The sequence below is a fragment of the Pyrus communis genome, chromosome 11 (assembly GCF_963583255.1).
Source record: "Pyrus communis chromosome 11, drPyrComm1.1, whole genome shotgun sequence".
NCBI classification, from domain to species: domain Eukaryota; kingdom Viridiplantae; phylum Streptophyta; class Magnoliopsida; order Rosales; family Rosaceae; genus Pyrus; species Pyrus communis.
Window position 1 is genome coordinate 5,571,331 of NC_084813.1, and position 22,261 is coordinate 5,593,591.

A 22,261-nucleotide genomic window follows, 5' to 3' on the forward strand; every position below is an offset into this window, starting at 1 on the left:
ATTAAAATAGCATAAATCTCCCACGGGATACGAAGACTGCTGCAAAGTCCCATAACGAAAACCCTAAACCCTACTAGTTATGTTGAGAAGATCTACCCAAAACATGGTAGGACTGAGAAACCATGGTAAATAAAGGGACCCACAAGTAAGGCTTTATAGATGTTAGGGCATGGATCTTGGTGTTGATTGAGAAGAAACAGAAAAAGAAGACAGTTTTAACAAATTTTACAACCTAAACAGATGGCATATGCCATCACTAGAGGGCTCTTCTACTATTTTTGATGACCTAATGCAACAACTTGTCTAAAGCATTCAAGATTAATAGCTACATAATTTCATAATTTTTGCTCAGATGGAAAGTTAAAACAACAAAGAAAGATTTAAAAACATAAGAGGAAGCTCCACTTGCATAATCATGCCAATTTCATTACTCAACGCAAACAGGATTGATAAATCAAGGTCACCAAATGCTGCACAATCACTCTACTTTCTTTTCAATAAATGATTTCACAGTCCCCATCCATCTAATGAACTCAGTTTTATCTTTGTTCTTCATGTATTCGTGCAAGAAAATAGCAAGATCATCATTTATACTCCTCGCTTCCAAGAATTCATAAAGTGAGTCTTGCAACTCATCATCAAGTTCCCTGTACAAAAACCACAAAAACAAATAAACTGTAACATTTAGAGAGCAGAAGAAAATATTATGAGACCGAAGTACAAATCAGCTTTCAGACTCTATACCCTGTAAATATAGAAAATCAATACACAAGGGGAAAAAGAATCACAACCACAAACAACAACAAAAGACAGGAGAAGGGGGAAGACACAAAAGAGTTCTACAAAATTCAGAAAAATCAAGAATTTTACTCAACCTCTAACTCTTTTTATGTTACTAATGTTCCTCATATAGTAATATATAAAAAGGAGATTAAATAGAATATCATACTCGAACTCAGGACCCGCATAAGGGTGAGCTGGCATCTTCTCAGGTTTTCGGACGAAAAGCTTGTTGATCTCTATAGTATCTGGCCAAGCTGAACACATAATCTCAAACACATTGCCGCCTTCCTTCTTGGAGATATTAACAATCATTGTAATGTGAAGCTGCACATCTTTTCCAAGGCCAGCACCACCTTTGGAATTCGGAACAGGAACAGATCCATCAAACATCGTGGCTTCAATCTTAATGTCTTCTTTCTCTCCAAACTTTGTCTTCAAGGTTATCCATTGCTCACCAGGCCGGTCGTTAACTGTAAACGACTTAAATTTTGTAACTGGCTGAAAAACAGAAAAAATTCGTCATTAAAACCCCAAAAAAAAATGACTCCCAAACAATTAAAGGGAATTCTCTAGATATTATTTAAGAGTGTTTTAACTTGTGATTACAAAAGCTAACCATCGACCATAATTTAGTGACTGTCGCATCTAAGCGGAGTCCTTGGAGGGAAGAATGTGTAGATCCGGTCTTAATCCTATGATTGATGGCTGAGAAAACTCAACTCAGGAAGGAACAACATCTTGAATACAATCTATTATCTCGCCTTGCGGATTGCAATTCAACCAAGCCAAAATTTTAGCTCATGTAGTAGCTTGTTTTTGGCTCGGTAACAAAAACTTCAATTATATTGCATAAGGATTTACCAGAAACCCAATCGAACTGAATGGACTTCGATTGCACCTTTCGGTATCTAGAAACCTATTCAAAAGATTTCATTTGTGTTTTTGGAGCGTGCCATTTTTCTTAGCAAGTAACCAATCAGCCCCGAAACAGAGAAATGCTTATTTTCCAGGTTGATGAAATTTTCCAATCATACGCCACATAAACTAAATCACAAAACGACCCAATTCTCGAAATCCAATAAATCCCTTCTCTTCCATCGAATTCTCATCAACTAAACAAAGCCTAACCCACTTCTTCCCATAAGTCAAAATTTGGAATTTAAGAGCAAAAGACAGCGGAGTGGATGAATCATGTAGATACCTGAGTGGCAGGAGAGTGATCGAGCTCGTACTGTATTTCCCTCCGGAGGAGTCTGAGAATGTTGCCTTCGAAGGCCGATTTGCGCATTTCGGAGATGTAAGTTCGCCGGAATTGCGATGGTTGGAGTGAAGGGTTTAAGAGGGAGACTTGTTTTTCATGTGCGAAATGCAAAGTGGGCGTTTGCTGAATTGGGATTCTGGAAGAAGAAGGAAAAGGAGTGGATTTTCTCAGGGGTCGGATTAGGCGCGCCATGGAAGAGACTCCTCGGAATATTTTGCAGTTTCAGAGGGTTTTAGGGTTTAAGGGTCCAAGGGCTTCAGAATTAGAAGGCAAAGTCACAAATCAAAGGGTTGTAGGACCCGTCTGTTGGTGGGCCCAGTTTGGGTTGTAAGGACTAGGGCTTGGCAAGGCCTCCTTAATGAAAGTCCAGCCCAATAATCGGTCAAGTTTTATTGATTCTTTTCTTAAGCTCCATTTTTATTTTTAGCTGTCGGACTGAAAAAGTTTATGCATGTCGTCGGATTAAATAAGATAATGTGTGGTTATTATTTCCCTTTTACGATTAACAGGGAAAAAGAATTTCAAACTCACGACATCTCAAATACAACACCACTTTTCTCCTTCTGTTCATTTATATTTATTTTTTTCCATTAATTTTCCTTCGATTTATTCAACTCAATACTGTAGATAAAACAAAGGAGTGTAAGAGGAGAGAGGTGTGGATCCCTTTTTTTAATCACAAATATGCAATTGTTTCATGATTAATCGATGATGACATGCATAAATCTCTCTTATTTGTCTTTGTATTTTTATTTTTTACGCAAGTTATATTGCCGGAAAAAGAATCAAACTCGGAACTTCAAGGGCAAAAAATGAATACTTTTACCAAGCTACAGAGGAGTGATGCTTGCTTTCAAACAATAGGAATCCGCCTGATATTTCAGTTCTCATTTGGTTCTTCACCTTTGCTCTCGAGCGCGATCACAAGCAAGAACCGTGTAACTTGTATTGTAGACCAGCAAACTTGAAAATAACCATCACATTCATAGGCAACATATCGTTCAACCAAAGTCTAGTCTCCAAGATGTTCCCGCTAATCATTTCTGGGAAAAAAGCTCTACAATTAAGTATTTTTTCATTTTGCAAGAAGAAAGTTTGATGAAGAAAAGAACATCGAATTCGCAACATACTCCCACCTATAAATCAACTTAACCTGTTCAAATGACGTGTTCCCTGTTGCCTATGCTAAGCTACAACCAAAACTGTAGACAATAAGTCAACGACTTCATCTTTTAGCATCTTGAGAAGCCCCTCCTTCCATCTTCGGTTTTGCCCAGCTGATCCTTCAAGGAAGCATTAGGAACCGGGTGCTGACTATTTACTCTCTTTGCCGAGGGCCGGTCTTGATTCTCCAGAATCCTGTTTACTAAGGTGATCTTTCTCAGAAGGCTTGCTGGAGTCTGAACTACTAGAGTTAGTTGCCTCTTTTACACCATCTTTCTTCTCACTACCTACTTCCTGATCTTTTGTTAACCCACTGGCAGTTTGCTTCTTCGATTCAACCACTATTTCCTTCAGTGTTTCTTCAAGTTTATCTAGTCTCACTTTTACCTCCAAAAGCTCTGGAACAGATCCTGCTTCTTTTTCTTCGGTAGCATTTACTTCTATTTCTTTTGCTTTCGCTTCTTCTTCTTTCTTCTTTTTCATCTCTTGTTCCTGAGATGGAGATTTTGGAAAAGTCAAGGCATTTTAGTGTTACTCGTATATCTTGCTCAATTTCCAAATATGTGCTTATCGAACTTGACATGATCATGTTTCTGTGTTAAAAAGCAATGCTCCATCTTTGAAATTAATCAATGAGTTGAAACTTTCTTGAGTATTGATGGAAAGAAAAAAATTCGGTGTTTGGTAAAAGAGTGCAGATTGTACATGATTAGTTAGAATGTTCACTTTGGAAAGTTGGAGGAAAAATGTTGCACCCATGAGCTTCTAAGGATCCAATATTCAGCTAGCATTTATACGTGTGCGGCCATAGTGCATTTCTTTTGGCGTAAAGTTGGTAATAGACAAATACCAAGTGTGTGTGTGTGGGGCGAACCAGCCATATGAGTGTATCAGTAAAAGATGCAGTGCGACCTCTTTCTGCAAAGGTTGTTTTGACAGATACATAAGGAGCGTCCAGGTTGCCAATTGTAAATTCAGTAATCCTTATATTATGTCTATATAAAGGACTATTGCGCTAGTTTTGAATTGGAGCAAAAAAAACTAGAGCAAAACAATAAGTTGTATACCACTCAACTAGTTAGAGTGAGAGAATATTGCAAGGGCAAGTGTTTGCTAGAGAAATGAAAAGAGATAAAGGGTGTATTTCTTGTTCTTGTTCTTGTTCTTTCAGGTTTTTCGTCAAGTCTTAATCCTAGAGGCTTGGCAAGATTATTCGTTGTACTCATCATTGATATAGTGAAAGTTTATTGTTGTTGATGCCCCATGGACGTAGGCACATACCTGGACCACGTAAATTCTTGGTGTTAATTATCTTGCTTAGTTGTTTTTGGTTTCCTGAGTTTGTCTTGTTTTTCTCATTCTTAAACGAGATATTCACAATAAAAACACACAATGGCATACAATCCAATCAAGAGACTATACTACATATGCAATATTTTAAGCTTAAGATCAGCAAAAAACATATATGTTTAGTTACCGCTTCCATTCTTCTAATTTCATAGCGAGCATACTGAGCCACCAGATACACAGCTGTTACATGAAATAAGTTTTCAGATAACGAGGTGTAACCACAGGAGAAACCAAATATGAAAAGTGATACGTACCCAAGGAAGGCATGCAACAAAAGAACAGTTGTACCAAATGGAAATCGAGCCTGACCACGAAAAGAAGAGAGGCAAAAAACATGTCTCAGTACTGAAAGGAAGATACCAGTAGGATATTCAAAGTACAGAAATATCTTTCATTAATAGCTTCTTTGGAAAGTAATCTACACCGCACAGACACAAATCAAGGGAAACTAACCTACACAAATGGAAAAATGAAAAAAGGCTTTGCTGCAAAATGGTGAGAATATATAGAATCCCTTTCGGGGTACAAATACATTCTTCGTTTGTTCCATTACATAAGCATTGAACTTCTGTTTTTCTTTTAACTCAAAAGGAAAATTTTAACAAATACGGACCCGACAATACAAATAATTTACTTGGACTCGACCAAAATACATACCCTCTAAGCATTTTACCCATACACCAACATTTCTTGTACATTTTCTTGTCCTTCAACAACTTGAAATAATACCAAGTCCAGAATTAGCTTAGTGCTTTAGCAGCTGGGTCCAAATTCAAATTCTCACACAACATTTGCCAACATTCAATCAATTTAAACCTTAAAACACCCACCTGGCTCCTTCTAATTTCAACAAACCCTCCATTTCAACACTGTCCCAGCTATGTAAATTATCTACCTACATGCACAACAGCTGTTCGACGAAATGCCAAAAAGAACCGAAAACGACCCACAAATTCCAATCAGAGCAAAAGCAATACCAACGTACATAACAATCAAAAGAACAAGAAACAAATACTATGTTGCAGAAACGTCGAAGCAAAACAATACCCGAATTTCTTTTTCGAAGGCGGAGCAGTGAAGAGCATTTTGGTGGCGGTCATGAAGTCGAGCTTCTCCAGCTGCTTATACTGCTCCTGGTACGAACTCACACTCATCTCCTCGGCGTTAGTATTGTTGGCATTTTTAGCGGATTTGGAGCAAAATGTTCTCCTTGGTTGTAAGATTGTTGTGGGTTTTAAACGTTTAGGGAGCCGGACCAAGATTTCTCTGGCGTGAAACATTTGCTTGCGATCCTTCGCGTTCAATGGTACGATTTAGAGAGGCCACCGGTTTGAGTGGAAGAGCAAAGCGGTGCCGAAATTTCGGAATGTATCGGAACCGGGCAGGATTTACAGATCATTGTGTGCCGGAACTCGGTTTACTGCTGCACCTTCGTCATCGCTAATGATTTACTCAAGAAGCAGATGGTAGCAAGGGCGGACGCACGTTATGGCAAAAGTGGGCAGCTGTCGGCCATCCAGCCGCCGGGATTTCCCTCCACCGGTTTCTATATTTCCCACCAGAGATTGGGTAACCAGGGCAAGCAACGGCGGCGCGAGACTGATTGATATGCCCGAGAAGAAGAAACGAAAATGTATTTTTCAGTTTTTAAACCCTGGACAGAACTACGTCGTTTCGGTCAAGTAAATTAAAAGAGGGCTATACGACCTGCCGTTGTTATCAAAGCACCCTGTCATTTCTTATCTCTCAGAATTCCCGTTTTCTATTTACTGTTTCTTGCTTGGTGATTGGAATGTGTGTGGCAAGAGTTTAATTTATTTTAGAATATTTTTATTTGAACTCATATAACGTCATTTTTCTTTCCTTTTAGATTTTAAATGTGAATTGTCAATTTTATTTTATTACTTAATTATTATCAAGTATAAAATGAAACTAACCATTAAACTAAAATTTATCGATAGACTTACACTCAATAATCAAACTCTACTATCACTCAATCTTTGTACTACGTTCATTCTTACTAAATGACACATTCTAATCCGGAATGTCCACCTGAACTCCGAATCGAGTCATGTTGGCCGATACTAGGAGGGTGACAAAGCCATAAAATGCACTGATGTGGAATTGTGAGTAAATTTAACCCTAAAAGTGCCTAAAAGTATGAGTGCGCTGGTGAGCGGGAGTGAACCCAATTCACACTTGATGTTAGAGTACAAGTAAAGTACAATAAAAGTAGGACATGAATTATATTGTCGAAGGTAATCACCTAGAGGGGCGAAAAATAAGGGTGAGTGGGTCTAAAAATAAAGCTTTATAAAAACCTTTTTGAAAATTTTATAACCCCTCGCCATAAAACAGATATAATTTCCAAATTATACATACTACATATAGTATAAAAATGCTTGCCATAGCCAACAGTATTTCAAGGATGCCAAATGTCACAACTTTTGTAAATAAATACTTGATATTCGTAATCACATATTTTCGCATAAATAAACATATCACATTGAGTGCTCATCGACACATGCTGACACACGAGTTTATGCAAATGTATTCTGACATGAACATGAGTGGGTGTAATAATGATATACAATCTAGTACTACAATCATGTGAAGACTTGCACTATACGTAGCACATACCATCCGGAGTTGCCTATTGCAACCTGTACGACAGGACTGACACCTACAATGGATCCAAAGTGAGCATACGGTGCGATGTGCACATACACGTGAAATGCTGACCCTGGCCTGAGCGAGTACTAACACCGATGCAGCAAATGATGAGCAGATAACATAAATGTAGGCATGCCACGATGACTTGATAACTCTAGTCAACATCACATTATTTATGAACATAAATATAATTAAGGCATCTCCTTATAGTAAGCTTACCTAAGCATCCCATAGGATTATTTCATACTTTCCCAACCATAAGGCATTTCTTATAAACGTCATTTTAATCATGGCAATCACGTAGAGAATTTATTTATAAATGTATATATGGAAACTAACCAATATATATATATATATAGAGGTGTGTTATCCACACACCCCATTTTACTTTTCACACACTCCTTGATAATTTATGTTCATTGATCTTCTTCAATTTATTTGATCCGACGGCCGAAAATTAAAAAGGTGTATGAGAAGTAAAATGGGATGTGTGGATATCACACCCCTATATATATATATATCAAGGAAAAGATCCACTCACATTTCATGTCGTCGAATCGAACCTGCCTCGTAGCATCGAGAGTCCTTGTGATGCGTTTTGCCTAGAAATGAAACCATTTATGTACATACGTAACATACTAATGTATAAACGCATTTTCGTACAAAGTTTAGCTAATAAAGAAACTATTTTAAAATGGTCGAATTTCGGAAAACGGAGGGCGGATTCGGATCCAGCACGTCGAGAAACCAAGGGGCCTCGGGTTCCTCCCAGCGCCGCCGCACGCCCCGCCACAAGTGGCTGCACTGGCAGCCACACGCCCACGCGCCGACAACCCTCACGCGTTCATGCGCGCCCACGCATTTGCGAGTACGTATGTACCTGCCTTCCTCGCGAGTTCCTGCAATTTTGCAGGTTTTTGGTCCAACTTCCAGAGCTCCTATCAAGCTTGATTCTCTACCAAAATCAATAATTCAAAATCCATGTTGCAGTTAGAAATGTAGGGAACAAAACTATACCAAATTAGGGTCAAGTTAGTGTCGGTGTTGGTAAAAAAAAAAAGGCCTGAAAGTGGCCAAATGACCACGGATCCTAGTTTTCCAGAAATTTGGGAAATTTCATCCCAACATTTAGAGCTAATTTCTAGCTCGCTACCCAACCATTTTCAGTGTTCTACCTATTTATTTGAATCTCGTAAGGAGGGGAACATGATCACACCATCATGAGGTCAAAAAATGATCGCAGACGGCCAGAAAAACGCCTTGAATATAGCTTGATCTCACGGTCCAATTTCCATAATTATGGGAAAACTTCCCCCTTTTAGTTTCTGTATCAAAACCTCATCAAATCAGACACCTAGTGATCTAAAGGTCATTTCTAGATCACGAAAGGGATAAAAGGAGTTGATTCAATGCTTACCCAATGTCGGAGAATGAAGGATCTTTCCGGAGTTCGCAAGGTTAGGTGTGCTACTGCTGCTATGCAGTGGTTTGTGTTTCTATGCATGTGTGCACCGATGATGGAAGAGAGAAAACATAGGAGAGGGGGAGAGAGAGTGAAACGTGCTGGTGTGGTGGCCTGAGGACTCGTCGGAGTGGCGATGGTCGTACATTGCTGGGGAGATGGCTCGGTGTTGCTACACCTTCTGTGCAATGCACGTAGCTAAGAGAGGGAGAGGAAGAGATGTTGAAGGAGTATCCACGTTGATGGTGACTTGTTACCAGGTTTGCAACAACGGCTGGTTTCAACTGGGCTCGTCGGAGGAGATGGAGTCGGATAGAAGTCGGCTGTTTTGTGTTGCATAGAAAGTGTAGAGAGAGAGTTGAAAAGAAAAGGTGAGGGATGAGAGAGTATAGGAGAGATAGGGTGAGGGAATCCGAGAGAATGGGAAGACACGGGATTGGGGGGAAAAGGTGTGGGAAGCACTGGACGGAAATTCAAGGAATAATATTAAAATAATAGAGAGCCAAATATTTAGGATGATGAAATTATTAAAATGCTCTTCGACTTCGTAAGTCCGTAAAATTTTCATTGCAATTTTGAATTCAATTCCACTTGCGCCTACGCGTTTGTAGTGACAAGCACTATGAGGATATGCTAAAATAATGTTTCATACGTCTCCCAATACGATGGTCAACGAAAGTCAACTATCATTGCCTCAAAGGCATTTCCGTCAATTCACTCTTTTAAAATTAATAAAATTGTAAAAATTAGGGAAGGATTTTCACACTAAAACCCTAAGACCCTAAGACGCTCTCATAGAGAAACAAGCTTTTTTTTTTTTTAGTGATAAATCAGCGTATTGACACAAAAGTTTCAGGAAAATCGGTTTAAAACTTTCGAGAAACTTTCAAGAAAATTTGTTTGAAAGTTTCACAAAAGGATTCAGGGTTGGTCCTGAATGTTTTAAGGCTCTGGGTGACCCAAAAAATGAGTCCCAATTTCATAAGAAAAATTATCTGTTTCATATGTAAAATTTCGATAAAATTATACTTAAAAAAAAAAAAAAAAAAAAACACTTTATACACGATAATTTAGAAACATAGAAAAATAATTTATTTTGTATTGAGATAAGGAAACAAAAAAGCCCTGGGCTTACAAGTAGAAAAATGACGAGTTTTGTTTCCCTTCTATATGAACGTCTAAAGTGTTCTTATATAAATCGTGATGTGTTTCTTCTTATTTACTAATTTTGTCAATATGGGACTAAATAGAATATATTTTCGAGTCTTTAATTGATATGTATAAGCAATGATGAGCACTAAATTAAATATATTGGTGATATCACATCCTAGTCCGCATAGTAATATATTGTCCGCTTTGGGCCACGCCTCACGGATTTGTTCTTGGGCTTCCACCCAAAACCGTCTTACTATAGGGAGGCGGTCATGTACATATAAGGCACATCACCCCCTCTCCCCCGGCGCGATATGGGATCTTATAATCCACCCACCTCAGGGGCCCAACGTCCTCGTTGGCACACTTTCGCCCGGGGAGTGACTATGATGCCAAATTTTCACATCCCAGTCCGCATAGTAAGATATTGTTCGCTTTGGGCCACGCCCTCATGGATTTGTTGTTGGGCTTCCACCCAAAATGCATCTTATTATAGGGAGGTGGGCATGTACAAATAAGGCACATCACCCCTTCTCCCCTGGGCTATATGGGATATTACAAGTGACACGTCATATGATTTGTAAATTTGGTCTGCGCATTACTCTTTATTTAAGGTTAGACTTGAATTGGAATGAATGTTTGCAACCCACATAACTACTAGCTAGTAACTAAAAAGAAAAGAATAACCACATGCAAATTCGTAAAAATTGGAAAAAATAAACATGCACATAACATTTTGAACTCAAGATCTCTCGTTTTAAATAACAAAAACCACAATTACTGATTAAACTTTTTGATCATATGAAAATTTTTATAAATTTATACTATTATGAAAAGAAATTCATAAAAATTGAAAAGTAAATAAATGCACATAGTATTTCGAACCCGGGACCTCCTCCTTAATTTTAAATAAAATAAAACCACCACTTCTAGTTAAACTTTTTTATTTTTTAACCAAATTTTACAAATTTATACTCTTATGAAAAAATATATAAATATATTGTCCTAATAATTATGGTGCTCTCAATTTCTTTCGGCCCCGAACGGTCCCCTAACCCGCACTAGGCCAGGCTAGCCCTGTTATAACTTTGTCACCCTCCGAGTGTCTGCTAGCATGCCTCGATTTCAATGTTCATTTCGGATATCTAGGTAAGAGTGTATCATCATGAGTGTTTAATTTGAAAGTTGATACAAGTGGCCCTCTACCACAGTGGTGGAGAGGAATGTTGCCCTTGCACCTCGGCTTGAGTTCGAATCCCGTTGGTTTCCTAATCTAACAAATCTATCGTTTGAATTAAAAAAAAAAAAAAAAAGCTGATAAATAGCATTACATATGAGAATCACATGTAAAGAACCATCTACCCCTTGATTCTCCTTTATCCCGTTCAAATATCAGGAATTAAGGTGATGAGTTATGTCAATCTCACAATTTTAGCAATAATAATAATAATAAAAGGCGTATAAAAAGTGAAAAATAATGTATATAAGTCTTTTCCCTAAATTAAAATTAGAATGAACAAATCAATCAGTGATACATAATAAGACTTATAAAACAAACTGGTGACCTATTCTATACAGTTGGACTTTCGCTTGGTTCCTAATAAAAAATGTAAGTCAGTTATATTTTGTTAAAGAACGTACATGTGAAACATAGTATTCTATACAACTTTTTTCTCTTAGACAATATATCGATATCATTTAACTATGGGACATGAATTTTAGCTATGTCATATAATGAGATAACTATTAGTCTCAAATTCGCCACCAACTAGAAGCAAACTTAAAATATTTTATTTACTAATAAACAAAAACATTGCTAAACAGAGAGCACCTAAATTTCTTTAGAATGATTACAAAAGTACTTTCACAATGAAATAACATAATCACAACAAAGTTGTGCTACCACAATGAAACCAGCAACCATCAGAAGCCTTTAAGGAAAATGATTCTCTTTTTCATTTTTTTCTACTTTTATAAAAATGAGAATTAGTTGTGAGGCCAACACTACATTGAACTTTAAACCGTCTATTTTTCAACTTGCACCTCATAGATTATCCTTACAAAATATTAGCCAAATTGGAAATATTTGAGGCATCTAATTAAGTTCAAAGAATATCAGCAGTCAGTTCAGTGTTGTCTCGCTTAAATTTATTAATAAAACCTTGGCGGCGAACTCAATTTGGGAAAAAATATTCGGTTTATGCTTGTCCTAGATCGGTTCATGCCGGTTTACGGTTCTAACCAATATATATATATATTTATTCTTCTACTTCCAATACCAAACACATATTTCAACCACAAATCCAAACAAATTTGAGTTCCCACTACTAGATCTACAAGATTGTGATCGGCAAATGAAAAGCATACATTTATAATGTCTCAGATCAAGACCAAAGTGTACATTCTAAACTAAAACTAAAGTGTATATAACGCATAAGATACTAGAAAAGAATGAAGAAAAATAAAGTAGAGGGACATATGTGACAAAACAATAAGGTACCGTTTGGTAAATGGGACGGGACGGAACGGAGTGGGACGAGGCATTCTGTCCCACGTTTGGTGCGCCTAAAACAGGTGGAACGCGTTGTTTCACGGGACAAGTTTTGGGTGATTTTTAGTTCCGCCTCCCCCCTAGAACGACTTGTTCCACCTCCGTGGAACACACATTTATAACATTTTAAGACAAAAATACCCCTTGTCTTTTTCAATATTTACACCATTTAAATCATACAACAAACGCTAACTATCATCTTCTCTTCTCTGCCGCTGTGAACTTCTTCAGCTCTGCATCTCCCCTTCACAACCTTCCTCCTCATCCTCTTCCGTGTAGCCTCTTTGTGAACTTCAGCTCTGCATTTTCGTTCCAGGTTCGATATAATTGTGATTGTGTAGCCTCTCGGTCTCTCTTTCTTTATATTTTGTAGGGCTTCGATCTGCCCAATACAGCATCTGCAATTGAAAATAAAAAAAATTGCTTACAGGAGGTCCTTTAATTAATTTTGATGTAAACTTGAAGTGGCATTATTATTCTTTTCTAATTTGCTTGTTTCGAGTTCATTAACACCTAGTTCCTAATTCTGCTGAATTTCTTTGTATTTTGTAGTACTTTGATCTGCCCAATACTGCATCTGCAACCAAAGATCCGCCTTTGTTTATCTGCTTCCGCTCCCCTTATTGAGCTTGTTTTGATTTCGTTGTCTTTTGGTTCCGTTCTCCGTCTTGCGCACCAAACGCAGAACTGAACAACTCTCATGTTCTGTCCTACGCATACCAAACATAACATGAAACCACTTTTCCGTCCCGTCCTGTCCCATCCCATCCCGTCCCTTTCCGTTTCGTCTCGTCTCGTCTACGTACCAAACGGTACCTAAAGGAGGGGGAGAGAAGTGGAGAAAATATTGGGCTTATGCACATGGCCTTCTAAGAAAAATGACTTATCTATATAAAATATAATATAAAATAATAATTTATATTAAAAGATGTTCGGTCTGATTTTTCCGGTTCTTAGCATTTCCAAACAAGTACTGATTTGAGACGTTCCAGTTCGGTTTTTGTTTCGGCTTTGAAAATTTTGGTAACACAATTTTTTTATCACGGTTCGAATTGGTTTTGCGGTTTGACGGTTTTTCTGCCCACCTTTAATTGTGGTTGAGGAATCAACATATTATGGTTTAAGAAGAGTGGAAAATAAAATTTTATATATAAAAAAAAAACTTATTTTGTACTCTAAAACTTTCATTTTACATTCAAAATATTTATATTTTAATTTTTTTTTTTATAAAAAGTACAAAATAAAAATTTTATATTGTCAACAATAATTCTCTAAAATATTACTTTAATTAATTATATTCATTCATCTCATCTGGCTGGGCACTTTCCTTCTTTCTCTTAACCAAAACCGAAAAATAATGATATTGTTTCCTTTATCCTAAAAAAGTTTTAATTGAAATAAGAAACCCACTACATTCCGTAATGATTGTACGTTACTTTCTCCCAAAAAATTCAAATTTTAAAAAGTGGATGAGACTGAGACCAGCTCAGACTTGTAACCAATCAGGGATAACCCTGTTTCCCCTGTAATACCACTCACATCAATTTCATATTAAATTTCATATCCATATTTCGTATCAATATTATAAAATATTATATTATTAAATTTAAAGTGACGTAGAATTCATGAGAGAGAGAGAGAGAGTTCTACTTTTGAGTGTGTTTGAGCAGTTCTCTTTCACAGATCCCAGATTTTTATAACACAGCACCAACCATTTTCTTATTAAAAAAAGCCAAGAGCTGCGGCAGCACCACCTCTCACATTCACTTTGTGGAACCCATCATCCATCAGCAGAAGATTCTCCAATTTCTCCTCTCCCACTAGAAAAATCACCAGAAAATCAAAAACCCATTAATTTTTGGAAGCAAAGAAGAAAACCCATGATTTGGAATCCGAAAAGCAACTCGGAAATTGTATTGTAATTCGATGACATTCTTGTTGGAGGATGATGTTGTTGTATAATGAGAGGCAGTGATGGTGGTGGTGGTTGTGCAGCTGAAAATGTCACTTTTTAGTCTGTGAGACTCTGAGTGCAGCAGCAGAAGAGAAGAGGAAGAAACGAGAGTGAAAATGTTGTGTAAAAAGAGTGGGTGCAGAACTGCCATTGAGGAGGAGGAGGACCGTGGATCGGTACCTGTGTACCTCAATGTCTACGATCTCACACCTTTTAATGGCTACGCTTATTGGCTTGGCCTTGGAGTTTACCATTCTGGTGTACAAGGTTAGTTCTACCAACTTTACTTTGTGTTTGGCTGGTGAGAAAATGTGCATAATTATGTTTGGCAGATGTGAAAATGCGGAAATTTGTTGGTTGCTCTTTGGCTTGGCCTGTATTCTGTTTAAGATGTATGTGGTTCAGTTGGATTAGATTGTGGATTTTGATCTAAAAAAAAACAAAACTTTAGGTATTGAATTAGCAATACAAGATAAAAGATTGATGTGAGCCATTGAACTTCTCGAATCCGGAAACATTATTGGTAGTGTGATTCATAGCTACTAATTTCCTTACCAGCTTCTGGTAAGAAATTCGTGAATTCGTTTTCACTTCTTGTTTCCAAGTACAATGAGCTTTACTTGGTTTCCGATATGTTTTTCCATTTACTTGTATTTTTTTTCGATGTTCATGGAGGTTTTTGACTGGATTCACTTGTGCAGTACACGGTGTGGAGTATGCGTTCGGAGCTCATGAGTTTCCAACATCTGGAATTTTTGAAGGAGAGCCGAAAAAGTGTGACGGGTTTACATTTAGGAAATCAATTTTGATCGGGAAGACGGATGTTGGGCCTTTAGAGGTGAGGGCAGTGTTGGAAGACCTTGCAGCGAATTACAGAGGCAATGCCTACAATTTGATCACCAAGAACTGCAACCACTTCTGCAATGATGCATGTATCACATTGACTGGAAATCCAATTCCAAGTTGGGTTAATCGGCTTGCCAGAATCGGTAGGAATTATTTGCTTCGATTTATCTAGTTTCTATGGATCATTTTAGTCATGAAACTTGCATAGTTCGGAGGTATTGCTTTGCTGACCTTTCCTTGTATATTTCGTCAAATTGACAACGAAAAGTGCAAATTTTGATAACGACCTTAGAGCTCATCTATGGCTCATCTATGAAAAGGTAGAAGTAGCTAGAATGCACTTAGAACTCATCTCCGAAAAAATAATCTTCTCAGAAAATGCTGCATTCCACTACCAAAAATTGAGCCTAATACTATTTGAATGTTTCGATCCTTGAAAGCATCCATTTCCAAAGAAATGAGCTTGCTTTGTTTGTTAATAGTTATGTGGTTTTAACACTATTCATAACCAATCATTCCTTATTGTGCAGGGTTCCTCTGCAATTGTGTTCTTCCTGTGACTTTAAATGCGGCCAAAGTTCACAGAATCGAAGATAAGGCAGATGAAGGAGACAAGGACAAGTTAACAAATCAGTCACACAATGCGGCAAAATTGTCTAACTCTCCTTCATCTTCATCATCCTCTCCTTCTGGCACAACATTCCGCAGGGGTCGAAGCCGAACAAGACGCCCTCGTCCTCCCCCTTCGCCCTTGATTATTGCTTCTTCATCCTCTTGATGGTTGAAATTCGCAGCAGAGTTTATTTATTTTCTAGAACATTGCTCAAAGATAAGAAGCAAAGTCAAGTTCTTGTTTCTGTTATCTTTCATTCTTTTGCTGCGATCTTCAATATTTTGGCAAGTGATTTTCTGCCCTGCAAAGTTTTAAGTTGGCATCATCCTTCTGTGGTTTTCTTCTACCCGACTCTGAGGTGGTGTTGTAAAAAACATTATGATAAATGTCAATAACGCATCGATAGTTGTTGGAATAAATATACTGTGACATGTTGTCGATGCATTATTGGAATTCTATATTTTTGTGGTTTAAAAGTGTTGCTTTAGGAAAGTAAAATCTATACCAAATTCATAAAGATTAAGGAAAGTGAGTTTGAATTCCGTTCGCCGTAGATTAGAGTAGTTTTTATACGGCTTTATGAAAAACAAAAATGTGAAGGGTGAGGTTTTCTTGAAGGAGGTTCACTTTGTGATACAGAGAGCCTACAACCGGGAACCTTGTGCTCCCTCCCACAGGATAGTGTCCAAGTGCTTTTGTTTAAAGTTGCTTTTCCAATAGGAAAAGCAAGTTGAAGGCCCCACAAATAACGTGCCCTGGAGGCCTTCACGTTCGTGTACTATTCCTGATTTGGTACTATTCGAAATGAAATTCGGTCCCTTTTCTTTGTTCCTTTGACTTCTTCGTCTCAATGTCCTCATTTCCCCGTGTTTGACTCAATTAGGTTAACAAATACACAACTACTTTATGACTTGTTGGACCAAATTGCGCAAATTTTCGTGTATAGTTGAGGCATTGCTTACATGCAGGTCTCACTGTTCCAAGAGGATCTTATATGACCACAAAATTGTGAGAGCCTCGTTGTGCCAACGCTCTCCTACCCTCAAGTTCGAATCTTTTGCCGTGTCTCTGACTCCATTATGATCCTACCACTAAATCTCAAACAATTACACAGGCAAATTCGTGTTCTTTGCTGATCAATGGAACGTATCCGATATACCCAATAATCTCTCCACGCAGTTCAACATGGATTATGATATAAAACAGTGATAACACCAAATCCCAATTTTCACAAGTGCTTTTATTCTATCAAACACATTCATGATAAAATCTCTCCACACTAAAATAGCATAATTCAATGGCCTCAACTCAATCACCTCAAGTACCTTACAGCGTTAATTGGATATTAAACAGAGTAAACTATGGAAGCTGTGCTATAACATTCCCCGGACTTTCGGAATTATATTCATATCACAAACATGCAATTTCCAAAGGGTAAATCCTATATTTGCAAGAAAAGAAAATGAACAAAAGTAAATTCCTGAGGCCATTTGATTGTGTTGTCTAAACTGTCCTGCAAAAAGGCCAATCACAATTCAATTTAGGGTCGGTGCGAAAATAAACATCTCACGGTGAGAAAACAAGGATTCGAAGAGGGCTTCACCAACAATTGTAGGGTTTACAGCAGAGACTCAGGTTCACCGAAAATTATCAGCTCTGGCTCTGCTTTTCTCGTATCCATTCAACAAAATTGTCGAGGATCAAGGGCCATGCAAGTTCAGGGTCGTAGTTGCTAAGGTCTGGAAAACTTATCTGTGCAAAGGATTGTAAGGATAACACGTTAGCTAACATATCATGAAAGCAGATTAGCACTTACGGAAAAAGGAAAATGGCAACAACTGATATGCAAAACCAAACGTTGACGGTTATTGGCATAAGACACGACTAGCAGTGAACAAGAAAAATGAAAAGAAGAAACAAAGCAGGAGTGTTCAAATTAACAACCAACGTGCAAGATTACCTCATCGCAAAACCGGTAAAAGCCCATCCATTGATCCATATTTATGACTTTGTAATCATTCTGAATCTGCATTTAGAATTACATTTACCATTTTCAGAATCTTTTTCCCGACTAAACGGAATACCAGTTCATTAATACAACAATATTTATTCAGCTACTCACCTTTAGGTACTGAGTAAATAAGTCAACCTGCGAATGGTATTGAGATCCTAGAACAATATTTAATAACTCACATATGCTGTCTATATCTATGCTCTTCTGTTTCTCCTCTGTAAATAATAGAAGAAAAATACAGATGGTTTAATACATATATAAAGGGTAAAAACAAAGGAAAATCAATTACTTTACAAAATATAACCAGATAGACACATTTGACGCATTACCCGTCAAACAATATCGGAATGCATAGGAATAGAAATCCACAAAGTTCGATGGCCTCCTGACCTATCCATTATGTAATTAACAGGAAAAGATCAGAATCTCTGTGACCTCAATCATGTGGATGGGATGAACTAATTAAATTGCGGTAATAAAAGGAAGCAATTTTAAAATTCTACCTCTTTCTCTAGCTCTGGGAGTGCCTTCTTTAATTTACTTACATTGTCCACCCTCAGTGCTTTAAGTCCTACTCGCCACTCTTCCTATAAAAAAGGAGATTGGCGATGTCATGAAACAAATGGTATGGTTAGAGTGATGAATGCAAGATTCCACTTGAAGTTTCACTTTTAAAAGAAAATTATATCAAGAAATATGCGACTTATAATAGAACAAGGATGGAATGGTTAAAGTATTAAATTGAGTTTGGATTTGACGTATGTGGTCAGCATTATTGGAGCATAAAATCCAAATGGAGCATTAAACTACACCCACCCGAACAAAGTAATCCTTTAAAAGGTCATTCGCTACAGTAAAGCTTGACAACATAACAGTTAACACTAGTGTCATTTGATCTGTGTTGTATATGTAGGTGAATGTCTATATGTAATATGTACATATAGAGCACACAGATGTGTCTTTTTTGACATATGCCTTATATGCATACACTCGCACTCGCACACGCACAAGCTCCCCTGTGAAGCCAAAGACTCCATGTATATACATCTAAATCTCTATGAGTAAACACACCCAGACATGTAAAGCAAAGACATTGCTATGCAATCATCAAAATTAATTTAACAACGTACGGTTAGATGCTAGATGAAATGAAATAAATTGTGGAAACGTACAAACAGTTGGTAAATGGAGTAAATGACAATTTCATTTAAAAAAAAAAAAAATACTTGAAGAATTTTGATACGCAGATGAGCAAGTACTGCTTACCAGGGTGAAGTACCCTTGTTTTTCAGCTTTCATTTTCCTGGCATACATAGTCTATTAGCTTTGACAGTTCAAATCAAGGATAATTCGAAGAAGTGAAGATCAAATGACTCCAAACTGAACTCACCAGGCAAGCATCAAGACCCTTACATCCGTATGGTCAACTTCCAAATCTGAACAAAGACGTTCAATTCCCTCTGGGCTGTTCAAAGAGCACGAACAACTAATAAGTCAAAAGGGTACATCAAATTTTCCCGTAACAAAGGTGTGCGTACATGTAAAAAGTACAGCTTCTCCATGGGAAAAATTTATTAAGGTAGAGTTGATACAAATATGATAAATTTTGATTGTAATTGAAATGCCATGAAACAATACTACTTTTCTTCTCCCGTCTTTAAGAAAAAAAACAATGATTTATGGTAGTTCGATCAGGTATTTGGATATAATGCGATTCTATTGGTCACTGCGGATTTTCTGGACAATGAACAATTGGTGATTCATAACAACTCTTTCTGTTGAATAGTAATCATAAAATGTGCCCATGCGGGACCAACAATGATCTTACGTTAGTACAAAAAATGGTGATACCCATTACATATTTTCATGAAATTCTTACCTACCCCTGGAAGATGCAACTAAATACGTGACAAGGGAAAAATGTAATAACATTTTGAATGCCAAAGGAATTACTGAATTAAATCTGTCATTGAGCATGCTCAACACTTTCACTAAAAAAATTATAACCTTCCCTCCTGCTGTAGCAAAAGTAATAGCAAAATCCACAAATTATAACAAGTATTTTGTGCAGTAGACTTACTCAATCAAACCAGAAGATGCATTTGCATATGAATTAAAGACGGCATCAATCCGTTCCAACTCCTTGTTAGCTGCTTTAGTGGCTAAGCAGATTAAGAATAAAGTAGTTATAAGCACAGATAACATGGAATGCTAACGCAACAAGCTAGTAAGCAATATACTAATATTCAAACAGGTTATTATATAAGTTTTGAAGAACACATTCTACAAATACTAATGTCTAGGGCAATCCAATAAGAAAACCAGATAGCACCAAACCCGAAATGTGTTTCAACTTAAAGCAAGGTTTACTAAGTAATGTGCGCTCCAGGAAGTGTCTAACACTTGAGTAGGATAAATTTGACAACGCTTTTGCGAGAAGTGCAGCATAGACCAGCTGACTGAGAGTTCAAGAACCCTAGGTAAGTGGGGATGTAGAAAATACTAAAGACGATTAGAAATGTCCGCCTCACTATTTGAGAGTCCCTCCCCGTGACTTCCAAGCACTGAGAAGCCATCGCTGAAGGAAGTATTTTTCCACAATTCTCATTGAGTCCTACGTTACAAACCCAACCATTAATCGCGATTAAAAAAGATGCAAACTTCTGCCACAAGACTAAAGTTTAGACAAAACCCGTCTAAATGTAACTATCCCCTGAAACTTACCAAAAAAATTAAACAAACTGCTGTAACAATGTGATATAGACAATTAGTTTGGCCTGTTCGATAACTTTTCCTTCGTCGTTTTCTATATTTTGACTAATGAGAGTGCAAAGATGGAACAATTTAAATAGAGTTCATTCTTTTCAACAAATCAGAACCCTTAACCCCCTTCATGCAACAAATATTCCAGCATCCTCACCAATTCAGCTAAAAACCATTCTCCGATTTTCGAATTCGACAAAGCTTTAACCCTTCTTAATTTAATTTACCATTATTTCAGCGATTCAACAGAATTATAAATCAAATTCAACTCGATTCAATCCAAAGAACGAAGCTCAAATCAAACCTGATCTATACTCACAAAAATCCATAAATAAATAAAAAAAGTACAGAATTCAACCACAATTTAAAGACTTTAAAATCGAAACAAAGCAGTCAATACTAATTACTACAAAACCAATCCTGAAAACATCGAAACCGATCAATTCAACGACAACTGAGCGATGCTAAGAAAGAAAATGAAAAGATCGGAGCACGAACCGGAGCGTCTCATCTCGTTCACCCGAAATAACCCGGATAGAAGAGTCAAGAACAAGCGAGCGCGGAAAGCCTCGTCCGAGAGCTCTTTGTTGCACAGACAGAGACAGGCAGAGCGGGGTTGAATTGGGAGGCTCTGATTAATTTGGTGTTTTCCGGGCGTCCTTTGAAGAGAAGGGGATGATGACGTGGCGCCCTCAGATTGGGCAAGGAGTTTTTACTATTTTGGTGGGGAGGGCGGCGTACGATAAAAGGGAAAGTTAAAAACGATCAGGATCATCTCCTAATCTAAGGATGAGGATCATCATGATCAAAAGATGTGGATCGTTGGATAAAAATGTAACGGTTATAATTATTATAATTTTAAAAGAATTCTCTGTTTATAGCCGTTGGATAAAAATTTAACAGTCTATATTCTTTGATCATAAGGATCCTCATCCTTAGATTAGGAAAGGATCCTGATCCAGTAAAAAAAGCAGAGTACCAAATTGGTCCGGGTCGCTGTCGCTGTCGCTACACAGTTTCAACTTTTACAGTTGATTGAAGGAGTTAAAGTTACATTTGTTTGGTTGGATTAGATTCCTCACTGCAATGGCAGGCTGGGATCTGCAAAATCTAACGCTGAAAGCGGAAAAAATAATAAAAGCAAGAGAACTGGTCGGACTGGATCCAGCCCAATTTTATCTGAGTTGGGTCCAAACACACACTATCCAAAAATTCTCGTACCCGAAATCATCAATTGTAGACTCATTCGTGGGATACTAGTAAAGAACTTACCAACGTAATCTTCTTTGTGAGGATTCTGAAGATTCGAGAATAGTATTTGTTCATCGTAAATTATGCGGTCAGTTTTCTTCAGGTACTGTTTGTGTTTAATTTTAAATAAAAAAATTTAAAATGATTCCTGACTGCACAATGTACAGTAAACGAACACAATTCACGAATCTTTGAGATTTCACAAAGAGGATCCGGATACAAGAACTTACGCTTGGAGGACTCAGTAATTGTTAGATTGCTGCACGTGTTTTGAGTTTAGATAACATGAATACGCACACATTAATTAATCATGATCACTTGGATTAGATTTAATTTGATTAAAAGGAATTCAAAGTTTTACCAACCATGCATGTTAATAGCGACTGAATATGCTGACGCTACCCGCCATGTTTTCACATGATGC

General features: G+C 37.4%; 4 protein-coding genes across 6 annotated transcripts; 1 reads left to right on the forward strand and 3 right to left on the reverse strand.

The window, feature by feature from the left end:
• Positions 1-311: 311 nt before the first annotated feature.
• On the reverse strand, positions 312-2,282 carry LOC137708862 (uncharacterized protein At2g39795, mitochondrial-like). Its single transcript, XM_068448020.1, has 3 exons — positions 1,985-2,282; positions 950-1,281; positions 312-647 (listed from the first exon to the last, which is right to left on the reverse strand). The coding sequence occupies exons 1-3, from the start codon at positions 2,234-2,236 to the stop codon at positions 479-481; spliced, it is 753 nt and encodes a 250-aa protein (XP_068304121.1). The 5' UTR covers positions 2,237-2,282; the 3' UTR covers positions 312-478.
• Positions 2,283-2,700: 418 nt separating this feature from the next.
• LOC137708671 (uncharacterized) lies at positions 2,701-6,181 on the reverse strand. The gene is made up of 4 exons (XM_068447794.1): positions 5,606-6,181; positions 4,813-4,862; positions 4,686-4,738; positions 2,701-3,700 (listed from the first exon to the last, which is right to left on the reverse strand). The coding sequence occupies exons 1-4, from the start codon at positions 5,836-5,838 to the stop codon at positions 3,359-3,361; spliced, it is 678 nt and encodes a 225-aa protein (XP_068303895.1). The 5' UTR covers positions 5,839-6,181; the 3' UTR covers positions 2,701-3,358.
• Positions 6,182-14,007: 7,826 nt separating this feature from the next.
• LOC137708681 (deSI-like protein At4g17486) lies at positions 14,008-16,232 on the forward strand. The gene is made up of 3 exons (XM_068447804.1): positions 14,008-14,617; positions 15,052-15,339; positions 15,727-16,232. The coding sequence occupies exons 1-3, from the start codon at positions 14,467-14,469 to the stop codon at positions 15,972-15,974; spliced, it is 687 nt and encodes a 228-aa protein (XP_068303905.1). The 5' UTR covers positions 14,008-14,466; the 3' UTR covers positions 15,975-16,232.
• Positions 16,233-16,965: 733 nt separating this feature from the next.
• Positions 16,966-21,243, reverse strand: LOC137707584 (uncharacterized). Of its 3 annotated transcripts, none has more exons than XM_068446488.1 (10): positions 21,085-21,243; positions 19,904-19,985; positions 19,214-19,288; positions 19,090-19,126; positions 18,327-18,410; positions 18,153-18,213; positions 17,932-18,038; positions 17,770-17,835; positions 17,417-17,561; positions 16,966-17,322 (listed from the first exon to the last, which is right to left on the reverse strand). In XM_068446488.1, exons 1-9 carry the CDS (start codon positions 21,095-21,097, stop codon positions 17,460-17,462), a joined length of 627 nt encoding a protein of 208 aa, XP_068302589.1. In that variant the 5' UTR covers positions 21,098-21,243; the 3' UTR covers positions 16,966-17,322; positions 17,417-17,459. The 3 variants fall into 3 exon arrangements, with proteins under 3 accessions (XP_068302589.1, XP_068302588.1, XP_068302587.1); XM_068446487.1 differs by having other exon boundaries at positions 16,966-17,317; positions 17,413-17,561; XM_068446486.1 differs by having other exon boundaries at positions 17,413-17,561.
• Positions 21,244-22,261: the final 1,018 nt, after the last annotated feature.